Source organism: Eumetopias jubatus, unplaced genomic scaffold (genome assembly GCF_037043125.1).
Source record: "Eumetopias jubatus isolate StellerSeaLion01/CBP00866 unplaced genomic scaffold, mEumJub1_p1.0 scaffold_13, whole genome shotgun sequence".
In the NCBI taxonomy this organism is placed as follows: domain Eukaryota; kingdom Metazoa; phylum Chordata; class Mammalia; order Carnivora; family Otariidae; genus Eumetopias; species Eumetopias jubatus.
Window position 1 is genome coordinate 44,359,905 of NW_028274819.1, and position 24,362 is coordinate 44,384,266.

At 43.9% G+C, this 24,362-nt stretch overlaps 1 protein-coding gene across 1 annotated transcript in view; it reads right to left on the minus strand.

Annotated features, from left to right (window-relative positions):
- Nucleotides 1-23,061, minus strand: part of SPON1 (spondin 1) — a 181,608-nt gene extending 158,547 nt beyond the window's left edge. The window contains exons 1-2 of the mRNA XM_088017496.1: nucleotides 23,029-23,061; nucleotides 20,984-21,117 (exon numbers count right to left, since the gene is read on the minus strand). Coding sequence (XP_087873622.1) covers nucleotides 20,984-21,117; nucleotides 23,029-23,061 — 167 coding nt within the window. The remainder of the gene's footprint in view (nucleotides 1-20,983; nucleotides 21,118-23,028) is intronic.
- Between the last annotated feature and the right edge of the window lie 1,301 nt (nucleotides 23,062-24,362).

Sequence of the window (24,362 nt, forward strand, 5' to 3'; positions counted from 1 at the left end):
TTGGGCACTTGACATCCTTTCTGTTCCTCCCAGAGCCTCCCTGTCACCCCCGGCTTTCTGCTGTGGAAACGGGAGCTCCCAGTAGAGCAGCAGATCTGGGGGTTAGGAGAGTCTCCATCCTCTAGGCTGGGCTGGGGACTGTGGGGGTGGGGGTGGGGGTGGGGGTGATGGTTCTTAGCTAGGGATTCATGGCCCGTGAGCGGGTTTCAGAAGATTCCTGAGTCCCTGAAAAAGCAGTCTGCAAAATTTAAGTACGAGCATTGTTTTGGGGACAGATTCTATAAGAAGCACTGCTCTAAATTTTGGAGTCATGCTTTTCACGCCTGTTAGTCCCCACCCAAGTCCCCCAACCTCCCTCCCTGCCCGAGGAAGGACACGCACGGAGGAGTCAATGAAGGGCTACCCGGATGATTACTGTAGTAACCTCCTAAGGCGTCTCTTCCTCTTGCCGACCCATCCAATTCACCTACACTCTGCCAGGGGATTAACTGTCACCTCTAGCACATTATCACTTCCTTTCACCGACTATTAGGCAGAGTGGTGCCGTGGTCCTATTATGTCACCTCCCACCTCCACCCTGCCCTGCTTGACCCCAGCACTGGGGCTCTACACAAAGGTGCCTCTCTCACTTAGAGATCACGGTCTAAACTCTGGGCTAAACGTCCACATTCCTGAACACCAGGATGCAAGCTGCCATCACGGTCTGCTACACACACCCCACCCCTACTGTCCCCCTGACTCTGCCCAACTACCTGAACTCAGCCCTGCCATTTCCCTGGGTGCAGAACGTGTGGCACACAACCCCTCCTGGCTTCTGCCCCTGCTACTTGATAAGCCAAGAATGCACGCCCCTCCTGCCTCCCCCCATCTGTCACCATTTAACCTCACCGCTGCCTCAGAGTCTCATTGACCGGGACTGTCAGAAGTGACCTCCTCTGGGTTTCTAGAACACCACTGATCTTTCTTGTTCATTTGGCATTTGGGCACGGGACACTCGAGTTTTGCTTAAACTGCAATGTCTTGTACTACAATTTAACTTATTGAGTGTTCATGTTTTGTACTTCTGACTGAATTCTGAGGTTTTTCAGGGAAGGGACTTTTTTGTATGCCCTGGCCCCTCTAGCACTGAGCGTCGGGCCTTCCGTGCAAAAAGCGCCGAAGGTGTGTTGATGTGATATGTTTTCATATTACTGACTTTACCCAAAAGTCAACTCTTTTATATTCAACACATCGTGTTGAGTGTCTACCATATGTCCACGATCTGGCAAGAAGCATAAGGTCCTTTGTGTTAGCAGTGCTGCCCAGAGTGCGGGGTAAACAGCAAACAGTGACTGGTCTGAGTCACGAAACATTTCCCACTGCACAAAGACCAGTTAAGTCTGCTTCGCTTTGTTCCAGCCAGGCAGTTTGGCCAATGGCAGCCATTGTTCTCAAAAGGAACCATTCAGGTTGAATTCAAAATCCCTTCACAATGTTGGGAATCAGCAGGATGATGGTATGTCTGCCAGGAGGAAGTTAAACCCGGGACAGAGTTCCTTTATGGAAAAAAACCATTGCTGATTGTACTATGCGTTCCACTTTGCTCATCCTTTGACTCTTTGCAAAAGATACCCATAGGCCTTACATTTTGACTCACTCCAGATTTGTCCCAGGCTTCTTCTTTTCAACATCTGTGGCCCTCTCGTAGCATCTGACTTCATTCTTGCGTCATATGAGCTGATGAGCATTATGCCATGGTCACACTGGACCCCCCCCGAGCTCTAGGGCAACAACACGAGAACACATGGAGGCCACAAAATCTGGGTATGACCTGTCCTGTTTTCTCCCCTTTCTCATAGAGAATACTTTCAGAGAGAAGTTAAGAAAGGAAGGGAGGGAGGGAGGGAGGAAGGGAAGAAGGAAAGAGAGAAAGAAAGAGAAAGCAAGTGAGACAAGAGCTTTATTTTTCTGAAAAATAATGTAGAAGAGAAGTAATGGGACCTCATTTTAATGCAGAGAAGAACGCAAGTGACACGTTCTTTCTGAAAAATATATGGTAAATTAAAAAAACTTTCACTAACTCTTGACATGGGGGAGTTAAGAGTGAGCCCCTTATCCATGTTGAACAAGGTACTGCAAATCTTTTTTTCCTCAAGTAGGCAAAGAATAAATTAAAACCCAACAAATAAATAAAAATATCTCTCGCAAAGGTGAAGGTGTAACCACATTTACATGTTGTGTATCTTGGAGAGATGAGGATGGTTAGCTTGAGAGCATGTGTCCCTGGGAAATGCCTAGAACCTTCACAGAGTAGGGACAGAAGTCACAGTGGAGATGGAGAGAAACAGAGGGAGGGAGGGGAAGGCTTCAATTTCCCCATCTCTGTGAGGATAAGAGTAAAACCAGAGGGTCACCACCTCCAGAGGGCAGCACAACAGACATCTTCGAAGCTGGACACCCCCCCCCCAGTGTGGTGAACCCACAGATCGAACTTTTTCCCTGGGCACTACTTTGTTTTGTGTTCACGAGTGGTTGAGTTCATGCCATTGGAATGGGATGTACATTTCCCTATTTTTCTGGATGGCTCCATGTTAATTATGTTTCTGATACAAAGTAAGATACATTTCAAGAAAATGAACTAGCAGAATCCTTATCCTAGAAGGATACTTGGTAATGATCTTCCAGTGAATGACATTTTGTACTCTATTTAATCCCACCACATCCAAATGCATCGACATGCATAGTGTTCCTTTGGACTGACGTAGCTGATCCTGAAAATCTGGAATTCAACTTCCTGCTGACTTGGATTCTTGTCTGTTCAAGCTGTCCCAGAGAGCACCAGCAGTCCCTCATGGCCAGAGGTCTAATGCCACTGACTTGCCCAGTTTGGGAAGATATTGTGCTGGACTGTCAGTAGGAAAAGTTAATAGATCCTGGCTTTCCATGTGTCTTGTATCCTCTTTAGGAAGGCCAAGCCAGTTCTTTGATTAATAAAGTGCTATGATTTGTGCAACATATTTTGGGAAATCCAATTAACTGCAACTGACTGGGGATCAATACATGGATCAAAGACAACCATAGATGGGTTGGACTGAAGAGAAACTGGCAACTTCTGAGCTGTTGTCCTGCTAACTCTGCCCCGTGGGTGTTCTGCATACTGAATGGTGCAAATGAGCCTCATGGAATTGTCTTTCAGGGATAAAAAAGTGTCAGACAAATTGAGAGAAGATATGTCACTTACACAGGCAATGGACAATTGTTCAGAGCACTTTTCTGCTCCTTTCTGGGGCCTGTGGTATCACCCCATTGTGACCCAGGACAGCTGTAGCTGACGTGATGATGTGACTTGCCCTGCTGTCCCATACACCCATGTACGTGTGTGATGAGTTTCCAGCACTGGAGGTCAGCTGTGCATGAGAAATACTACATACAAGCCAGCAGTGAGCAGCATTTCCATGTGGATCCGTTGGGCTCTTTTGGTTGTTGTTGTTGTCAGGGCTTATCAGCATAAAAATGAAGTTGTTTTGACTTACCACTGTCTCTCTGCTATCAGAAAACTGTTATTAGGGGAATCGCATTAATTAGCAGCAGCTGAGGGGAGGACCAGCTATTTTAGAGCTGCAGCTGCAAGCCTCTTGCAGTTTGACTGTTGCCTAAATTTTAACAATTAACAGAATAAATAGTCTCTGAATGTATTTAATCATGTTAATTTTGTTTTCCTCTATTTGTATTACTGTTTAGGCGGGGTAGTCAATCTGCATTAAATACTCTGATACCCCTAGCATCTTTAAAGCATATCCTATTCCTCTGTGATTTACTGGGAGTGAAGTTCAATGATAATTTTTTTAACTTCACTTAAACTTCACTTAACTTAAAATATACCCCAAATATACCCCAAAGTTTGGCATGTTAGCCAAAATATTTGATTAAACTAAAAATATTCTTCTTCTTTCTTAAGTAGCTCCACACCCAGCAGGGAGCCCAATGCAGGGCTTGAACTCACGACCCTGAGACCAAGACCTGAGCTGAGATCAAGAGTCAGACGCTTAACAGACTGAACTATCCAGGCTCCCCTAAAAATCTTATTTTATGGCCATGTTGGGTAACAGAATTGGATGGGTGGATGGAAGGAAGGAAAGAAAAATGAAAAGAATGATAAATAGATTAACAGATATATACATACATACAGGACTGTTTTTAAACTTTCCTAAATTCTAATCCCAACTAGTTCATTACTTTTGCTTTATAATCACTATGAAATCAGAATGATAAAGATATGGTATAAGAGAATCACCTTTCCAGTCAGGTTTGATCTCTGGATCTACCTCTTCGGGGTGTAGTGGATGATTTACAGCTTATGTCTCAGTTTTCTGCCCTACAGATTTGGGTTAATATCCACTCTTGTGAGCATTAATGAACTAAATCAATATGAAAAGCATCTATGCCAAATCTTCCTTTCTTCTTTCAACTTTAAACCTCATGTTGCTATTTAACTTATCATGTATTTATGTGTTTTCTACCCAACTAAAGAGTTAATTAAGCCCTTATGAAGTAGGGACTTTCTCTTGCTCATCTCGGTACCTACCCCTAGTGCATTGCCCAGTGGCTTGGGCCCACTGGATGCTCATACCTATTCACCAGCATGAGTCCACAGGCCTTGACCTTATCATCAGCTTGTATAACAATTAACATCTACTGAGTCCTTACTATGTGCCAGGCACTCTGTAGTAAGGATTTTATATACTTCAAGGGTTCTCAGTGTTAAATAACAAAAAGTCAACTAAATAAATTTTAAACATCTAATTGGCTTTATTAATAAATTCACAAAACAGGCAAAATCCCAACTACCAAATAGAGAAGAGCTCCAAAGGGCTACAGAAAGACAAAGATTTTTAAGGGCAGGACAAGGAAGTCAAAAAGCAGAAAAAAGGATTATTTCAGGTGAGGTCACCTTCATTTGGGGATAAAAGGATTTTAGTAGATTAATTACTTTATCTTCCTTTGGTGGATAAAAAAGGCCCATGGAACTGATTACCTTATTAGTGCTGACCAGAAAATTCCCGAGGGACTGGTTAAAAATTATATTATTTGGGGGCAGCTGGGTGGTCAGTCGGTTGTTTGAGTGTCTGACTCTTGATTTCAGCTCAGATCATGAGCTCAGGGTCATGGGGTCGAGACCCGTGTTAGGCTCTGTGCTGGGTGTGGAGCATGCTTAAGATTCTGTGTCTTCCTCTCCCTCTGCCCCTAGCCCCCTAAAAAAATAATAAAATAAAGTTATATTCTATGGGGGGTGTAACTGCAGTTAGGTTAGGTATTAAGTCTTGGTTTACTGACTTGAAGCCTTAGCCCAAGTGACACCATTTTGCACCTGTGGTTTTTCTTTTTAACATCAGCCCTGGCTACTCATTAAAATCATTTGGAGGAGTTTCTAAAAAGTGCTGACACCCCGATTCTACCCTAGACTAAGGAGACCAGAATTTCCGGAGCGGGGACCACAACACTGGTGAATTTTAAAAAGCTGCTCAGGTGATTCTAATGTGCAGCCAAGGTTGAAAATCGCTGGCGTAGATGGTCTTGTTTAATTCTCCCATCAATGAGGTAGGTACTATTGTAACAGATGAAAAAAGCCTAGGTACAGAGGGACCAGGTATCTTGACCAAGTTTACATAACTCTTAATCAGTGAGGCAGGATTAGGAACCCAATGAAGCTGACTCCACAAACCACAGCTTTCTTCACTGGACTCTCATGACTCCCATGCAATAAGGAAATTCCGAGCTAAAACTACTGTCAAAGAGAGTCTATGTAGGTGTCCCCAGCGTCTACAGTGACTTTGATCATCATAAAAGAAAAGGAGCAAAAGCACAGCAAATCCTTTCTGTTTTAAAAGTGTAGACCAGGTTTCTATCTTGACTTGTCACTCAGGGTCGGATGACCCAGTTCAAATCACAGTACCTCTCTGAGCCTTAATTTCCCATGAAGACTATGATGTCAAGTTTGCAAGAGTATTGGGAAGGTGGTCTGTAAAGCGTAGACTATTTAAAAAATTCAAAGGGGCACTATGCCTTAGCTCCTCATCTCGATTTTATAGGGAGGAAAACCCACTCAGACTTGGTAAAGCCAGGACTTGACCCTTGACCTGACCGACTCCAGAGCCCATCTGCAAGGGGCAAACTCTCTAACGCAATGTTGCCATCTGTCAAGAACCATCTTGCAAAATGTGATTAGGAATAGAATCTGTAGTGATGGCCAGAGAAATTAGGCTTTCTGTAAAAAGCTGTTTTAGAAATGGCCATGATAGCGGCTGCTGGTGGGGGGCAGGGGTGTGGGGGAGGGGGAAGGGGAGGTCTGGCTCTTCCCTCCCACATTCCTGGCTTTGTTCCAGGGGCTAAAGTGAAAATGGAAATGCAGTCTTGTTTAAGAGAGAACCTGGAATTTCAGGTTCTCATATCAATATTCATGTGCCAGTCCCTCAGCCTTGTTCTCTCTTCTTCCCTCTCCATAGCTAGCACAAGCCCAGCACATAGTAAATGCTCACTAAATGTTTGCCAGGATGAATAACTGAGTCCTGTGGAGGAGAGCTAGAGGGTGGAGAAAGACACAGTGCCTTCTTCCCACTGAGGCCAAGGGCCACCTACAGCACCACATACCAAGGGTCCTCATACACCTTTGCCTTATTTACAGTTTCCATCCTGAACTGCTCACCTTGATCCAGCTTGGTGCCCTGTTTCTCCCCCTTGTGACTGCCTTTCCCACCGAGGGCCCTTTGGACCTGACCCTCAGCTTTCTTCTGTGATTTGACCCTTTGTTTCCTTCCTCCATCATGAGCTGCCCTGGCTCCGGGCTTACCTGGGCCCACAGTTGGTCTCACACGACTGCTGACAGTGCAGGCAGAGAGGGTTCAAGCAGGTGAGAGCAGAGGGACTCGAGTGGGTAAGATGTACTAACCACTGCAATTCCCAAGCATCTCCCCCATTCGCCCCTACCGTTAGAGAACTAGATATAAAAGACAATCCTCTTTATAAAAGACCAGTAATCCTCGTGAGAACTCGGCCTCATCAACGATCTACTCATACAGTAGAGTGGCAGAGCAAAAGCTTGGGCTGTGGAGTTGGGCTGTCTGGGGTTCAAATCCCAGCTCTACTGCTTTCAGTGTTGGACTTGATGTGCCTCAGTTTCCTCTCTGTAAAATGGGAAATACTACTTTCATCATAAGAAGGTATGTTGGCACATATTTTATTTATTATTATTTCTGTTATTAAAAAATTAGCAATACCCAGCTGAACGCTCCAAGAAGGGATGTTTTGGTGAAGGAAAGGATACAGCACCACCTCCGCAGCTCCCCACCGCCCCCCCCCCCCCAACTGCACTCTTTCTTGCTCCACCATCTGACTCCACATGCAGGTTCTCAAACATTCCTTGCTTTCTCTGGGCTAGGGACAATTCCACACTCTGTCTCCTCTCTCTCTCTCGCCTATTGCCTTGTTTGTCAGGTTATGAACTGTGCTCTCTGGACCTTCTGCACCACCCCAGACTTGGCTGGGTGCCCACCCACCCCAGCCCTGCACTCTTCCCAGTGTGGCTCCTTCTACACCATATAGTCCTATTCCTGCCACTGCGAGTTCCCAAGAGGCTGTGCCCTGCTCATCTCTGCATCCCTGCTGTTGGGCACGGTGCCCGGTACAGATCTATGGTGCCACGGGAAGAAATCAAGGAATGGACGAATTTAGCCCGGAGATCAGGCCTGGCAAGAGTCCTTGCCTATATTCTTGATTGAGCCCAGCATGCTCTCATCCACATCTTAGCCCAACCTTCCGAGAGGAGGAAACCAGGAAGAAAAGGGAAAAATCTAGAAGGGAAGATACAAGTGCAGCTTTTCCCTTTTTCCTTTCTACCCCACCAGCCCCTGCCTTTGAGCTGGGCCCGTTTAATTAAAAACCATTTCGACCTTAAGGAAAACTTACAAGAACAGTACAAAGAACTTGTTTTCCCCTGAATCATCTACGAGCAGGTGGTTGAATGATGTCCAGTTGCCTTAAGTATTTTCTTGTGTATTTCCTACAAACAAGGACCTTCTCCTGTGTAACCACACACAGCCACCAGACACAGGAAATTAACATTAATACATCCAACCCTCAAATCCTATTCCAGTTTTGACTTAAATTGTCTCTTTATTGCCAAAAGACCTAGTTTAGAATCACAGAATGCACTTAGATTTTATGTCTAGGATGGTTCCTCAGTCTTTCCTTGACTTTTATGACTTTGAAACTTTTTGAAGATTACATGTCAGGTAATTCTATAAAATGACTGAGCTTGTCTGACACTTCCTCAGGATTAGACTCAGGTTATGCGTCTTTAGTGGGAATATCATAGAAGTGACGCTGTGTTCTTCTCATTGCATCCTATCGGCGGCTGGTGATTTAAATTTAGATTTGTCCTATCACTGGTGTCTGCCAGACATTCCTGTTTGGCTCTTTGCCATTATTAAGCATCTTGAGGGCAGAGACTTTGCGATGATATAAACATCCTGTTCCTTATCAACTTTTCCAAATTTCTTTGTTGGTTTATTTGTTCATTCACTGAAGTGGCACATGTACTTATTTATATCAGACAGCCCCCAGCTCTCCATTTTATTGAATAGGCTGCAATCCATTACATTACTCTTACAAATCTGCGGGAACGTACAGCCCATGTCTATTTGTACTTGGTCTTCCTCTTGATGTTAGATTTTGGTTTTTATTTTCCCTGGTCTTGAGGTCTGAAATTCAACATGACTATTTTGTTTTATGTGGTTCTTAACAGCACTTCATATTGTGTATGGAAACTGGCAAGGAGCAAAAAAACAAACGGAAAGCAGACCCAGTGAGACTGAAACCTAATAGGGCTTAAAGCTTTACACCAGGTTTCAGAATGTACTGGTTTTGTCCTAAGGGTCAGAAACTGGAATTCACTTCCAGGGATGAGCCGCTGCTTTTGTCTTAGAAACACGTATGTGAGTTCTTCATTTTATTGCAGACATAAAGCAATAATCACAAAAACAACAAGACTCTTGTAGCCATTTATAGAGCTTATTCTATACCGGATGCTGTTCTAAACACTTTCATCCTCACATCAATCCTATGAGGCAGGTACTATTATTATCCCCATTTTACAGGGGAGGCATCTGAGGCATTGGAAATTTTTAAATTTTTAAAAAATTTTTTATTATGTTCAGTTAGCCACCATACAGTACATCATTAGTTTTCAATGTACTGTTCAATGATCGTTAGTTGCGTATAACACCCAGTGCTCATCACAACATGTGAGGCCCTGGAAATTTAAAATGACTGGCCTAATGTCATTAGTTAAGTGGTGGAGCCAGAATTCAATCTCAGGTCACCTGATTTGTGACTCTACCTTTGTATCTGTAATGCTGAACGAACTAGTCCAGAGGGGCGTTGGGTCTGGAGTTTGGGGCAACTGGGATTTGTGTAAAGGCATTCTTTTGGGGGGAAGTAAACCAGCCATGGAGGGTAGGCAGAGAGCCAGATGCTCACCAAACATGAGGAGCAGAGGATTCCCCCCCCTGCCCCCCCTCCCCAAGGATGAGCTTGGGCTTCTGGGCCCTAGGAGCAGCCAAAATCTAGAAGCCGATTATAGTTTCTCTGTGCTACAATTCCCTCCTGGCACTCCCCAAGCTTTCAACAACGTCTTATTAACCTTTGTGGCTTGGCCTTAGGTGTGATGTGGAGTATTAAGTGACAGGGCTCCAAGTATGGAGCAAAGATGGGGAGAAATTGCCTGAGGAATGAACCCTTAGTCTAGCTCTAGGTAGATGGCTGGGGTGGCAAGCAACAGCCAGGAGGTTTTGATACATGTAGTAATTCCCTAAAGATTCCCTGTAATTCTTGGGGGGTCACCATGGCAGAAGCCTGGTGTATCTGTAGTTAAGGAAGAATTAGTTCCTGATTAATAATCTTCAAAGAATACTTTCTATTTAAAAAGATGTGGAGCCCCCTCTTTGAGGAGTCAGACTGGCCCTGGGAGCCCACCTTGGTTCTGTTTAGAGCGTCCTGTTATTTCTAGCACTAGTTGGATGAAGCTGTAGATCATTCTTCCTTCAAACCATGACTTCAGAGCTGGGATCCAGGACATCTGCCAAATTTTTCCTTGGGATGGATTCTTCTTTAGCATAGCACATTTCACAGTTGTTGACTAAGGAAAGTGGCAAGGTGTCTTCCATCTCAGTGTACAAAGAGACGGGTACAGAGATATGCAGGAAGTGTGTTATTGCATACATTGTCCCCGTTACGGAGGCATTGTCAAAGAGAGCCATGGATGGTACAAAGTAGGAGCCAAGTGAGACCACTGAAAGCCAAACACAAAAAAGCAAAGGTAGAGAAATCAGATCCGGGAAGCAGGTTTACCTAGTGACACAGCTGGTGTGAAGGAAGATTCCTCCAAGCAATGTGGACTGGAACAGCAGGGCCTGTTCAAGCACATTCTGACTCATCAGATTTCTACGTGGAGCCACAGATGTGTTTAATTTTATACATCGAGACCGATTTGCACACTGTGAGCATGCACGAACCCAGCTGCCTGAGCCACAGAAGCATGGGAGATAGGAAGAGAGTGAGTGGGAGACCCTGGCTGCCATTCCAAGGGCTCTGTCTGTTTGTTCTTGCTGGTTTCCCGATTCCATAGCCGCAAGACGAGACTCAGCCCTGTGGCTTTCATCTGGGGTTGTGGCCCAGTCACCCAATGCTCACCACTCTCCCATTTTTTCTGCACTCTGGAAGGCTTTTCTGGGTAGCTGAGAGTTTGTTCAGTGTCTGGGTGTAATTATCACAAAACAGCCTCTGACTTTAGGGGGGAAAAAAAAAGGGAGGACGGACCTTGGACCATGTAGTAGATGATAGCTAACCATTCCTGCACCCAAAACTGCAATAGAGCGAGTCTGAGGTCATCCTTCACCACGCCGATTTAGGCTTTGAAAGGAAACCAAATGATGAATATAATGATTATTTCTGTTTCTGCTTTCCCCTCTTTTTCTCCTAAAAAATTGGCAATAGCACTAAAGTCAAATTAAACATCTGTTTGAAAAATAAGCCGGAGTGCTGATGACAGCTGTCTTGGCCTTGCAAATGCACCACAGCTGTCAAACTCTAAATTAACAAGATTCTCATTTATGAATAGCAGAGAACTAAGATATAAGGGAGCTTTTTCTCCTATTTTCCTGGCTTCCAGAGGCAGTTTGATGTGAAATCTTTGGGAAATGCCCAGGGACAAATGGAACTGCAATCAGCCTGTACTAATCAATCATGGAAGGAGTGGGGAACGTTCTTTCCTTTTGTGTCATTTCATTTCTTCATTGGCTTTATGTTGAGTGTTGTCTGTGGCAAGCAGGCATGCAGGGAGGCTCACAATTCAGGGACAAGTCTCTGATTAGTAGTTGAAAATGAGTGGTGATGGAGCTGTGGGCCTCTGCAGAGGAACGTCTTCTATGGCACTGAGGACCTTTGGCTTGTCGTCAGCATCATCCGCTTCTCTGGAGGGCTTCTGCCCCTGCCCCTTCCAGTGGCAGTAACAAATGCCCAGGTATATATGACTTGGTTCTACTGCAGTCCCATACTGGGTGCAAAAGATCTAATCAAGCCATTTTGGTGACGGGGTAGAAGATGCTAACTTGTTACACACTTACTTCGTGACCCTGAAAGACAAAGTAGACGTGGAACCAATTCTTTGTCCTTTTCTACCCTTGTCCCTGAGTCATCACTGTCCTTCTCAGGGATGGGGTGTGGCTCAGGAGTGGAGCAACACATCTCTTGTGTGTATTCCCCGGTTTAAAAAATAGAGAGACTAAATATATGTAGGTGTGACACCATTGGGTACTTTTTCACTGTAGCCCAAACGTCTCTAGTTTGATACTTTGATTATTCCATGTCAAAAATGCCCACGGCGGGGGGGTGGTAAACAAATTGTGGTATATACAGATAATGGAACATTACTCAGATATATAAAGGAATGAGTACCAATACTTTGTTATAATATGGATCAACCTCAAAAAACACTATGCTCTGTGAAAAAAGCCAGATGCAAAAGGCCACCTATTGTATGATTCCATTTATCTGAAAGATTGATAGGTAAATCCATAGAGACAGAATGCTGATTGATGGTTGCCAGGGGCTGTAGGCAGGAGAATGGGGAGAGACTGCTTACCGGGGGAGGGGTTTTACTCCAGGAGCTATGGCAATGTTCTGGAACGAGACAGAGGGGGCAGTTGCACAACACTGCGAATGTACTAAATGCCACGGAACTGATGCCTTTAAAATGGTTAATTTCATGTTATGTGAACTGAATCTTAACTTTTAACTAAAAAATGTCCACAGGGTCAAAACCTCATGTGTTTATCCCACCCTGACCAGGGCAGGGAAGGTACTAGCAGGTCCTGCTCCATCAGTGGGGGAGGACTGGAAGCCGTCTTGCTGTGGGGCGTGGGGCCCTGGTGCACAATGGGGAGGGGCTGTGTACTCTCGCTCCCGCCCCCAGCCCCTCGCAACGTTGGCGCGGTCGGTGGAGCCGGGCTTCAGGGTTCCACCTGTGCGTCGGTCTGCTGCTGTGCCTGGAGCTCTGTTTAACGCACTTCCTGTTTAACGCTTGCCAGTCCCCCCCCCCCCCCCCCCGGCGGGGGGGCTGGGTCCTGCACCTGGGACTCCAGCTGCTGAATCACACTGCTGCCACTGGACTGCTCTCCTGCTCTCCTGGAACCGTGCCACTGCTGGCCTCGCAGGAACTCCTGGCATCTGGATTCTACCCGTTAGATGGTAGGTCTTCAGGCGTCGAAATCTTCCTAAACCGAGCATATGTTGCCCTTTTAGCCATCGCCTCCATCTTTCCGAGTGCTGTCCCAGAACCAGCCACTTCAACAGGCTCAGGGGTCCCCAGCTCCTTTCTGGCCACTCCCGGTTTCCTCCCCTGGTTGGTCCTGCTGACGTCAAGAGCCCCCCTGACTTACAACAAGGACGCGGTGGTTCTTCTCAATACCTCATGCCAGAAAAATTGTGGGGGAAGCTGCACCTCAGATCCTCCTAACGCTGCCAGCTTCCTCTAAATCATACACAGTCATCTCATGTGGGCCTCTGTTATTTCCTTCTAAGATAAAAAGTTGGTGAGCTCTGTGAAGTTACAAAGTATTATGAGTGTTCCCTAATTCCTCCTTAATACACAGCCTCTCTTCCCACGAATGAGCCTTTCTCTTGTCAGGTGCAGGGTTTATTTTCACTTTCCAAATGGCAATTAGTTTCCTCCCTTGGGAAACAACATTCTCCCCCCCACCTCCACGCCCCCAACAGACAGTCCCCTACCTCCTGGTTTATAGGAGGGACTCTGAGCTCACAGACCTCAGAGACCAACTGAGGCGGAAGGCGGTGGGCAGGTGAGGGTTGGTCGAGCTCAGTCAGGGTAGTTCAGTGGTGTTTCGTTAACAACAAAGGCTTTGGCGTCAGGTGGAAATGGGTTTAAGTCCCAGCTTTATCAGCTAGCTGCTTTATTACCCTGAATATGAACTCTCTAAACCTTGGTTTTCTCTTTGACAAAATGGGAAAATCCTACAGAGAAAACAGAGAAGACCCTAGAGGCTTTTACGGGAATTAAGTGAGATAAGGCACGCGGCACACCTTAGCCCAGTGCTTGGTGAGGAATATAAGCTACCCACGTTGTCAGGCACACTATCGATGCATCGGGCACCTCTGTACGCTGGCCTCATCACATCCTCCCATCCCAGCTCTGACCCCAATCACGGGGACAGCAGTGACCAGCTCTGCCCTACTGCAATTGCATGACGCACACTTCGTCCACATGGGGCGCTCTTGCTTCCTTTCCCTGAGCTTCCCTGATGCTACAGTCTGGGTTCAGAATCTGGTGAACGCTCACCTGTGTACAACCCAGAAGTGCATGGGGAGTTCATGTTGTGGGGCCAACCTTGATCACTGGAGGCTGGAAGCCAATGGCTAATAGCCTCCCCCTCTATCCTTGGGCACACTGTTCTGAGACATGTGTCATAAGGCCTCTCAAAAGGTCCTGGTGGGATCAAGCACCAGTTGCCTACAGTGATGGTCAAGTTAATACACTTGACTGAATCATGCCCGCCCTATCACCCCCCTCCCCTGCTTCTTGGGATCACTTCCAAATAAACCACCTGAATACAAGTCTTTGTCTCAACTGGGCTTTTCAGAGGACCTGGGACAGGAATCAGCAGTGACTAAGTTGTTAGCCCTGGGGTATGCATTAGAGCATTTTCTAGAAAGTGCCAGAGAAAAAATATTTTACTGTTGCAACGTCTCAGTTCTGTTGCTATAGCATGAAAGCAGCCCTAAACAATACCTAAATGAATGAATGTGGCTGTATTTCAATAAATCTTTATTCACGAAAATAGGCGGTGGGCTGGATTTGGCCGACAGGCTGTGATTTGCCAACCCCTGCACCAGGGCCACCAAGAGGACTAAAATTGAGCCCCTCCATGAGGCTCAGTCTCAGCACCTAGAAATGAGGCTGTCGAGGGACTAAAACATGTCATGAAGGGCATTGGACACCATGCTAACTGTATTTTTTGGCAATGGGTGACACTGAATAAGTTCTCAGATCTTGTAGCAGCTGCAGCTGGGAATAGGTGATGAAACTGGGCAAGAAATGCGTTGCTTCTTTTTAACATTTATGTACAGCCCAGTCCTGCCATGGGGCCACATCCTTTGTACTCTTGGAGTGATACTTGTCATTGCCAAACTTCCCACTGGGGATTGTATCAACAGGGCAAAGCTCCCTTATCTGATACCCCCGAGGCCAAGTGCATTTCAGAATTCAGAATATTTTTGGATTTCAGAAAGACAATACCACGCCAACCCTATATATTTTGTACTATTTCCTATCAGGGTCTGGGGCAGCATCCAGCACATGAATATTTACACTAAAAGACCATGAACAACTTCAAGTCAGTTCAGGGCAGGTTTGGGCCCTCAATGAGTCAAAAAAAATCTTTTGGATTTTAGAGCTTCTTGGATTTCCAAATTGCCGATGAAAGACCGTGAACCTGATCTGTTTCATGTGTGACATCCTCAGACAGCCTCTGAGTCCTCAGTGCCTACACCCGGGAGCCTCTCAATAAATGTTACCAAGAGAATGAGCATGCAGGAATGGCTGGAGTGCAGGGTTAATGGAGGGATTCAGGGCAAGAAGAGGCTGATCAGGGACTCTGGTAAAAGACATGGGGAGACTTAAATGCTCTGATTAAAATTCTGGACTTTATCTTGAAGGTGACGGAGAGCGCCATTCAGCTTTGGTAGGTAAGTGGTGTGACTCAGCTGCACGTGAGCACAGCAAATCTTACCCCAGAGGCAGGAGCAGAGGGCAAGGAATGGGCGTGAGCAATGAGGAGGTTCTAGTAATACTGGGGCAAGAAGTGTCTGTGGATGAGGCCATGAATATGAAGCAAGTGGGAGACAGAAGAGACAGATCTGGCAACTAATGGTGTTGGGGGGAGAGAGTGAAGTCAGAGTTGAACCTGACCCAGGAGCACTGATCTGCGATGGTAGAGTACAGATCGCAGACTCCGGAGCCCCGACCTTCTGTTTAAATCGCAGCTCTGTCATGTACCCGGTGACCTTGGGCAAGTTACTTACTCTCTCCTGTGCCTCAGTGTCCTCTGTAGTATCAGCTTCAGAAAGTGGCTCCGAGGATTACCTAAGTATTTGTAATGCCCCTAGAACAGGGCTTGGCTCTTGGCTATTAGTACTCCCGGGACCCTGTATCCAACCCCTATTTCGTAAGGTGGAATTCCCCAAACGGTTCACCAATGACTATCTCCTCAGGAGCAGGAGGACCCACATCTCAGACCCTCCCGGAAAGTTACGAATGGATGTCAGAAACCCAGTAATAAACGTAGGTCATAAAGGTAATAAATGTATGAAAAGAGAGGATCACTTCGGGGGACAAAAGTTGTCAGATTTAAGAAGACGAGATTTCCTTCTGGTGGGGTCTGTACACAGCCATTCTATTCACAGGGGCTCTTTCTTTCCCTCAGTTGCTACTTTGCTATCACGTTTACAGCATTCTGGCAGCAATGTAGCATGCCGGGGCAACGTTAAGTGCTGGATCATTCATGTGAAGGGAGAAGGCTAGAAGGAGGTCTGCCTGGAAAGCATGTAATTTAGAAATGTTCAAATCTTTGCATCTGAATGGAAAATGGAAATGATGTCAGCTTTGCGCCAAAAGCAAAGTCGTAATTGCTATGTGCTTCCCTTCCTGCCCTCGTGGGCAAAGGAACACAACTAACCAAGGCTTCAGAGCTGTCATCTACAGAAATTTAGCAGACTCTGCAGCTTATCCTACCAGGAATATTAACAGAACACCGCAACACCAATGCTCCTTTTTGCAAGCGAGGGTTCTGCAAGAAAGTCGGCATCTCCCCTTTCATCTGTCCTGAGCTTTGCTGCCAGATTTAAGTGTCCTTACTAACTTTTTAATGAACTTTCCTCCCAGCATGTCAGTCCACTGTTTAATAACCACTAATGGCTCCCTCGTTCCTCTTGAATCAAATTCAATCTCTTCATCTTGACACTAGAAGACCTCCATGACTTAGCAATGGATTTTGGCCCCCAAAGACCTTCTAATCTCCCAGGGCTGCCATGCTTATTCTCACCTCAGTTTCACTAGCTCCACCCCCGTCACCTGGAATAAGCTCATCCTTCTGTCCATTTATCCAAACCCTATTACAGCCTTGAAGATATACACTAACTTTCCAAGAAACTCTGGTGCTCCCATTATTCCCTTCCTCACTCATCTCCTTTCTGACTAACCACATTTAATTTGTCCCCAGTTCATGCTTGCCTTGGGCTTTTTTTTTGCATGCATATTTTTATTTATACCATAACCAGACTGAAAATACCTTGGAAGTCAGGATCGTTGTTTATACCCCGAGTCTTTCCCATGCTCTGGGCACATGGCAGGTACACAGGGAATGCTGGTTGGCCAGTTCCCCAAATGCTGCCTTCTATGTGAAGATCAGCTAGATCAAGAGTCCTTCTCGGGGCACTTGGGTGGCTCCATCAGTTAAGTGTCCAACTCTCGATTTTGGCTCAGGTCATGATCTCAGGGTTACCACGCTGGGCATGGAGCCTGCTTAAGAATTTCTGTCTCCCTCTCCCCCACCCCATTCTCTCTCCCTCCGTCTCTAAAAAAAAAAAAAAAAAAAAAAAAGAGTCCCTCTCAACTTGATTAAAGCATAATTTGAAACCTGTACTTCATGTTATACTTAAAAAGTAAAATATCATAGAATCCCCATTAAAATCAGGAATAAGCATGAACACTACCATTTAATGGTCTACTAGAGATGACAGATAATAAACTAAGACACAAAAAGGAAACACAAGGTATACTTATTCATAATTTCTGCAAAAAATTAACGAACAAGCCATTAGAACTATCAAGAGAGCTCAAAAGTGTTCAGATTCAAACTCAGAGTACAAGAATCAATGGTTTTCCTAAACACAAGCAATCAATGATTAGAAAGTATAATAGGAACAAAAAAGGAGCCCATTCACAAAAGCACTAAAACTATAAAATACCTATGAGGAAAAAGCCATGCAAGAATGTGCAATCTCAATGAAGAAAAATTACAGTACTTTACTGAAGGATATAAAAGACCTAAATAAATAGGGGATATTCCATATTTCTGACTGGGGAAACATATTGTAGGGATGCTGACATTTCCCACACTAAACTATTAATTCAATGCAACCCCACTCAAAATTCCAATGTAAGTTTTATTGAACTACAACGATCTTATTCTGCAATTCGTTTGGAAACATGAATCTGCCTGAATGGCCATGAACGTTTTGAACTAGAAGATTAATGGGCGATGACTTGCTACCAAAACATAAAATAAAATTATGCCATAAAATGGTGAGAGTTTTGTGCAGGAATAGATAAAAAGAGCAGCAGAACAGAACTGGACCTATGTCAAGATTTTATATTTGATGAAGTAGGGTTTCAAGCAATTGGAGAAAGGACAAACTCTTCAATAAATGGATGTGGGACAACCAACTAGCCATTTTGAGAAACAGAAGTAGATATTGATTTCCCATCTGTGCTGGATATCTTTGGTTTGTTCCTCCAGATACCTTCTTAAAAAAAAAAAAAAGAACCAACAAAAGAAAGGAAGAACATGGGGCTTTGGAGTTAAATGGATATGTGACTCAAGAAACTCGCCTAATTTCCCTGGGATCTCCTCTGTAAAATGGAAGTAGTTTGTTAGGAAGATTAAATCTGATAAAACCCGCTAGATGTGCCTGCTGAATTACTGGTACATAGAAAGTATTGGCTGACCTTTTCTCTGTCCTCCATTTGGCCCGTGGAAACTTGAGGGCCAAGAACATACCTCAGTTGTCTATATATCCTGCATGCCTGTGCAAATAGAAGCTCAGTTACATTTGTTGAAAGAACGAGGGACTGAACAAGCCACACTTGTTCATTGTTAAGGGATAAACATATGTTCACATATGTTCATTGTTAACGGGTAAACAAGAGAGGCCTTTCTGGCTTCTGCCAGGAAGATCAAACACTTCTGGTTTGTGAGAACAGTAAGTCAAAGAAAACCAGAGGTCTCAGCCAGAAGGGTCAGGATTTTCAGAGCAGGAAGACTCACCACATAAATCTAACGTTTTCCAACTTTCTTCTTCAGAGCTCCAGGCTCTGCAGAGTGCCCAGGCAGCCAGGGGCAAGAGTGTGCCTACCGGATGGCCACGCCGGGAACCTGGCCTCCAGGCTGAGACACCGAAAACACCAATGCACAACAGGCAGGCCACATAGGACCACAACAATAGAACTCTGACCCCCGAACTCAGCAGCAACCAGCCTGGGAACCACAACCCCTGTAGTGTCAGCCAGAACATTTAGGACTTGTCACTGACTACCAGCTCATCTAATTTTTGCCCCCATTGCCTCCTCTATTTCCAACTCAGGACCAACAAGAGAAAGCCAAATATGCTCTCCAAACCAATCACATAAGATGCTCTACTCTCAGTTATCCTGCTTCCAGCTTCCCATGCTAATAATCTACCCTCCGATCAGAACATACCTGCAGTCTGCCCTTTTATTCCCCTATAAAGATTTCCCACTCCTCGGCCGGTCTTGGAGTCCCTGCCAAATGCTAGTGATGGCAGCTGACTCCCTTGTTATATAGCCAGGACTCGATAAATAGCCCCCGTTTGTTCTCATTTCAGTGGCCTTTATTTCCACGGGCTTTCTCCCATAGTTCCAGCTAGATACTAGATACATGTTATATACTGGGGTTTATATATAAGGTTTCATATTTAAAAGTTCTACTGCTAATTCTTTTTTTTTTTTCCACTGATACAGATTGATGCCAAGAGACCAACTTCTCAAGGAATCTGAGTAAGCACGTTCAGCTTGCATCAAACTAAGAAACAAGTGATACATGGATGGGGGCAGCAAAGGGAGGCTAGACAAAAACAGGGCTGGGCCTGGACAATGGACAGAGGCTTCCAGAGACCTCTTTGGGCTTTTTCTTTTTTTTTTTTTTCATAAGCCAGGCACAGCTGAGTCCAGAAGCTGCAGAGACTAGACTGCCTGGTTGGAATGTCTCCTTAGTAGCCCCTCAGAGGTGGGCTGAATTTAACCACAGTTTTAAGACTGCCAAAATGTCCACCTGCCAGAGGTGTAGACAAATGAACCAAATATATAAATAAGGCCCCAGAGGACTCAAATAAGAGGAAGATGGTTGGGAATTTTCATGGGAAAATGGCTTCTTGGATGCTGGGACTCGAGCCTTGTCCATCTACCTATGACAATTTGCCTGTCTGAAATCCTGAAATTCACAGTATCCCTCTCTACGGTCTTTAAATATATTTAAAATAGGTTATGGCTGCATTTCCCAAACTTGTGAATGTTAATATATGTCTCAGAAAAAAAGGAGTCAAATAAGTTTGGGAAATGCTGGTGAAACCAAGTTAAACACGTTTCATTTGAGTAGGACTTTGCAAAACTTTGAATCTGCTAATATATGTTGTGAATCTGCAAGAAGGGGATATAGTCTACAGCATTTTCCAAACTTACTTAACTGTAGAAATTGGTTTCCTGCCCACCTATTTACATCTCTCTGAACATCATCCCACGGCATACCATTTTGGAGACACAGGTTTGAGATAAGGCTGCTTCCACAGGAAAACTATTAGCTGGTTAACACCTCTTTTTTTACAAAAAAGATTTTATTTATTTGAGAGAGAGAGCGTGTGCACATGAGTGTGCACACAAGTGGGCAGAGGGGCAGATGGAGAGGGAGAGACAGAGAATCTCAAGCAGACTCTGCACTGAGAGCTGAGCCCAATGCGGGACTTGATCTCATGTCTCCGAGATCATGACGTGATCCGAAACCAAGAGTCAGACACTTAACCAACTGAGCCACCCAGGCGCCCCCAAGTTAACACCTCTTACCATGCATTGTAACTTAACAAAGGGAGGTTCAGGAGACCAGATAGGAAGTGGCACATGAGGGCAGTTTTGAGGATAAGAGGAAGAAAATAAGATCATAAAGGAGGGCCAGAGACTAAGGAGGTTACAGTTAGGTCTCAGGTCAGCCTAGCACAATTTAAGGATAGTGGTGTTAAATTCCAGATGGAGGAAGTCAGAGATTATCCTTACCTGATTTGTAATTTTTCTTAGCCAGCGCTAGTATCAATAGCTCTAGAAGCTAGAGCATGGCCAGGAGAATCACTGAATTCGAGAATCACTGAAATCTCCATATTAGAGATTTGGGCAAATGATTCTTTTTACAGCGTTTCATCAGTAATGGCCCTTGACCCCATTTCAGAGTTGAGATAACTAAGGTCAGAGGGCTGATGCCACTCATCTGATTCCCCAACAAAGCCACTTTTCTTTCTGCAACCCCACCATGAAGTCTTTGACAGACTGCAGGGAGGGAGAGTGAAGTGTTCTAATGACCCCTTATTCACTTACTTGAGAATCACACAGCCTGTTCCTGCTGGTGGCGCTATCCAGAACACCTGGATCCGTGTCCTCCTCCGTGGGGTGCTTTCAGTGACCGCAACGGGGCAGTTACTCATAAACTGTGTTTCTTCTTCATCTATGATCTATGGAAAGTAAACACATTAAAATGCAATGTCACTTTGGGAAGGCTCTTTCTTAAGTTTCCAAGTTGACACTTCCTTAATTTTATTTTTAAACGTGTCGTTGTGTGTTAGCAGCTCTATATCCCCAGACACCAGAATAGTGCCTGGTATAGAGTTCCAATCAATGCTTGTTGAATTAACATGAAGGCAAGGATTTGGCACATGTGCTCTGCTCTCTGGGACCAGGATCTAGTGTTAGCACTGTAAGGACAGGCCACTAGGTGATGATCTTGCTTATTTCACTATCATACCCGTGTCCCACTTCAGGGGAGGAGGAAAAGGAGGTGGAGAAGGAGGAAGAGGAGGGGGAGGGGATAATCCAAAGCCAACACTCTCTAAATAGCTAAAATTTGTAATTCAGCTACAGTTTTAGAACTTGAAATCGAAATGCTAAAAGAAAACACCCCTTTGGAGGAAGTCCACCAAAGTCCATAAACTCCATCCCAGCTTCATGGCACTGTTTATTTGGCAGTCTCTACCTCCTGAGTTTGTGCATTGTGTTGGTGTTCTCCCAAGTTAACCATCAAGGTTTCCTTGGACACTGCAAAAAAACTGGTAGCCATTCCCATTCCCCAAGACTGGTTCAGCATTTCTCTGTTTGCTTCTGGGTCTGCTGCCAGAATTTGCTTATCCCTCTAGTACTATTACAGACTGTTAGACCTGGAAGGATCTCTTGGGGGAAATCATCTAAATCCAATAGGTCTTAAGTGCCAACTCCAATTGATCAGTAGTAGCTGTGTCACGAGTACTCCTAATAACAATAACAGATAACATTTATCGAGTGTTTAGTAGGTGCTAGGCACTAAGTTAAGTGCTTTATCTGAATTACTCATTTTATCTTCAAATACAATTTAATAAGATAATATCCATATTGTATTTATTTTACTTTTAAAAATTCATATTCCTTTTAGGACAGCAGGTAAAAAAAATGAAGTTACTCAAACTCCTTAGTTCATCATATATTTTTATCCCTGGACAAAGCAAAAGCAATTTTCTAATATATTTTGTTTATCTCTATATTCTTTATCCTACTCTCACTTATATATGTCCTTCTGAGTGTGTGTGTATATATATATATATATATAAACATACAGATGTTTATATAATACATACTGTATATTTAAAATATGTGTATATATTATATATATTACGTATATATATATATGTATATACACACACACATATATGTAACTCACTTGAAGTTACATATAATTGTTTTGTATTTTAATGTTTCTTTCACTTAATCTTATGCTTTTAAGATACAGGTTTCCCCCACTATCTGAAAGTAGAGCATACCTATGAAATCTTTTGTAAGCTGGAATGGTATAAACTGAAGCAGCAGTTACCATGAATTTATATGGAAAATTTTTTGAGTGTTCCCAGACCCCAAAAATAACCTCTCTTAGGCTTTTCTGATACCTTAGGACACATCTTGCAAACAGATGCTTAAAATAAGTCAAGATAAAACCCAGATGTTCACAGACACAGTTCAAAGCTATATGGGGCTTAATGCTGAGATGCTGAGTATATATAGCCATATTTCTCTTGCTGCTCAGGTGTGCACTGCCTTTAAACAGCTCACTGCAAAACAAATGCTGAGTGCCATTTTCACTTTTTGCCTTTTTCATAAAAGTGAAAATCTTTGGATTTCTTTCAGTTGTGAACACAGGTATTAGTGTAGGTCTTCCGTAAAAGCAAAGTGGCATAACATGAACTTTCATAAAAGCGGGGCTACCTGTATGTCAAAATTACTATATGTGAATGTAATTCATTGCTTCTGACTGCAGCCTAGTATTCCACTGCATGCATAAACCACATTTTACTTATCCATTCTCCCAGTGAGGCACAGTCAGCTGACTTCCAGATCTTTACCTCCACAAACACTGCTGTAATGAAGCTCTTCATGCTGCTCTACTTGCGAACCCACGAGAGCTTCTCAGCAATATACACTATGTAGTGGGAGGTTCACTCAGAGGTTCATCTTACTTTTGGAATTCTTCATTCAACAGAAATAACTTCCATCTAGTCAAATTCATCAATTTCTCTCCTATGGCTTGCACTTTTGCAGTCTTGCCTTAAAAAACAGACCACAAAGATATTTTCCAGTATTTTTTTCCCCATTAGTTTTATAATTTTACCTTTCACATTTAGGTCTTCTATCCACTTAGAGTTTATTTTTTAATAAAATGGAGTAGGGCTCCAACTCTATTTTCTCCACACTGTGAGCTACTTTAAAAAATTAATAAACTTAATTTTTAAGAGCAGTTTAGGTTTATAGCAAAACTGAGCAGAAAATGCAGAGTTTCCATAGACTCCCTGTCCCCACGCATGAACAACCTTCCCTATTATCAACATCCAGCACCAGACTGGTACATTTGTTGCAGCTGATGAACCTACATCGACACACCATCATCACCCAAAGTCCAGAGTTTACATGAGGGTTTACTCCTGGTGCTGTTTATTCTTTGGGTTTTGACAAATGTATAATGACATGCATTCACCACTGAGGTTACATAGTACTGTACTGAATAGTTTCACTGCCTTAAAAATCCTTGGTGCTCTGCCTATTCATCCTTCCCTCCCTCCAACCCCTGACAACCAGTGATCTTTTGTTATAATTGCTTATTTGTTCCAGGAGGTTTTTTGTTGATTCTTTCAGACTTTCCTATGTAGACAATCATGTCATCTGAGAAAAGAGTTTTAATTCTTCCTTCCCAATCTGTATACATTTTATTTCCTTTTCTTGTCTTATTGCATTATCTAGAATTTCCAGTGTAATGTTGAAAAGTAGTGGTAAGAGGGGATATGCTTGCCTTGTTCTTGATCTTATTGAGAAAACTTCAAGTTTCTTAGCAGTAAGTATGCTATTAGGGATAGGTTTTGTTTGTAAATGTGCTTTATCAAGTTGAGATATTCCTCCTCTCTATTCCTAGTTTGCTGAGGGTTTTTATCACGAGTGGATGTTGGGTTTTGTCAAATGCTTTTTCCACATCTATTGATAATGATCACATTTTTCTTCTTTAGTCTGTTGAAGTGATGGATTATGTTAATTGATATTTAAATGTTGAACCAGCCTTGCATTACCTGGGATAAGTTCCACTTGGTTATGGTATATATTCTTCCTGTACATTGTTGGATTTGATTTGCTAAGATTGTGTTGAGGAATTTTGCATCTATATTAATGAGAAATAGAAGACTAGAGTTTT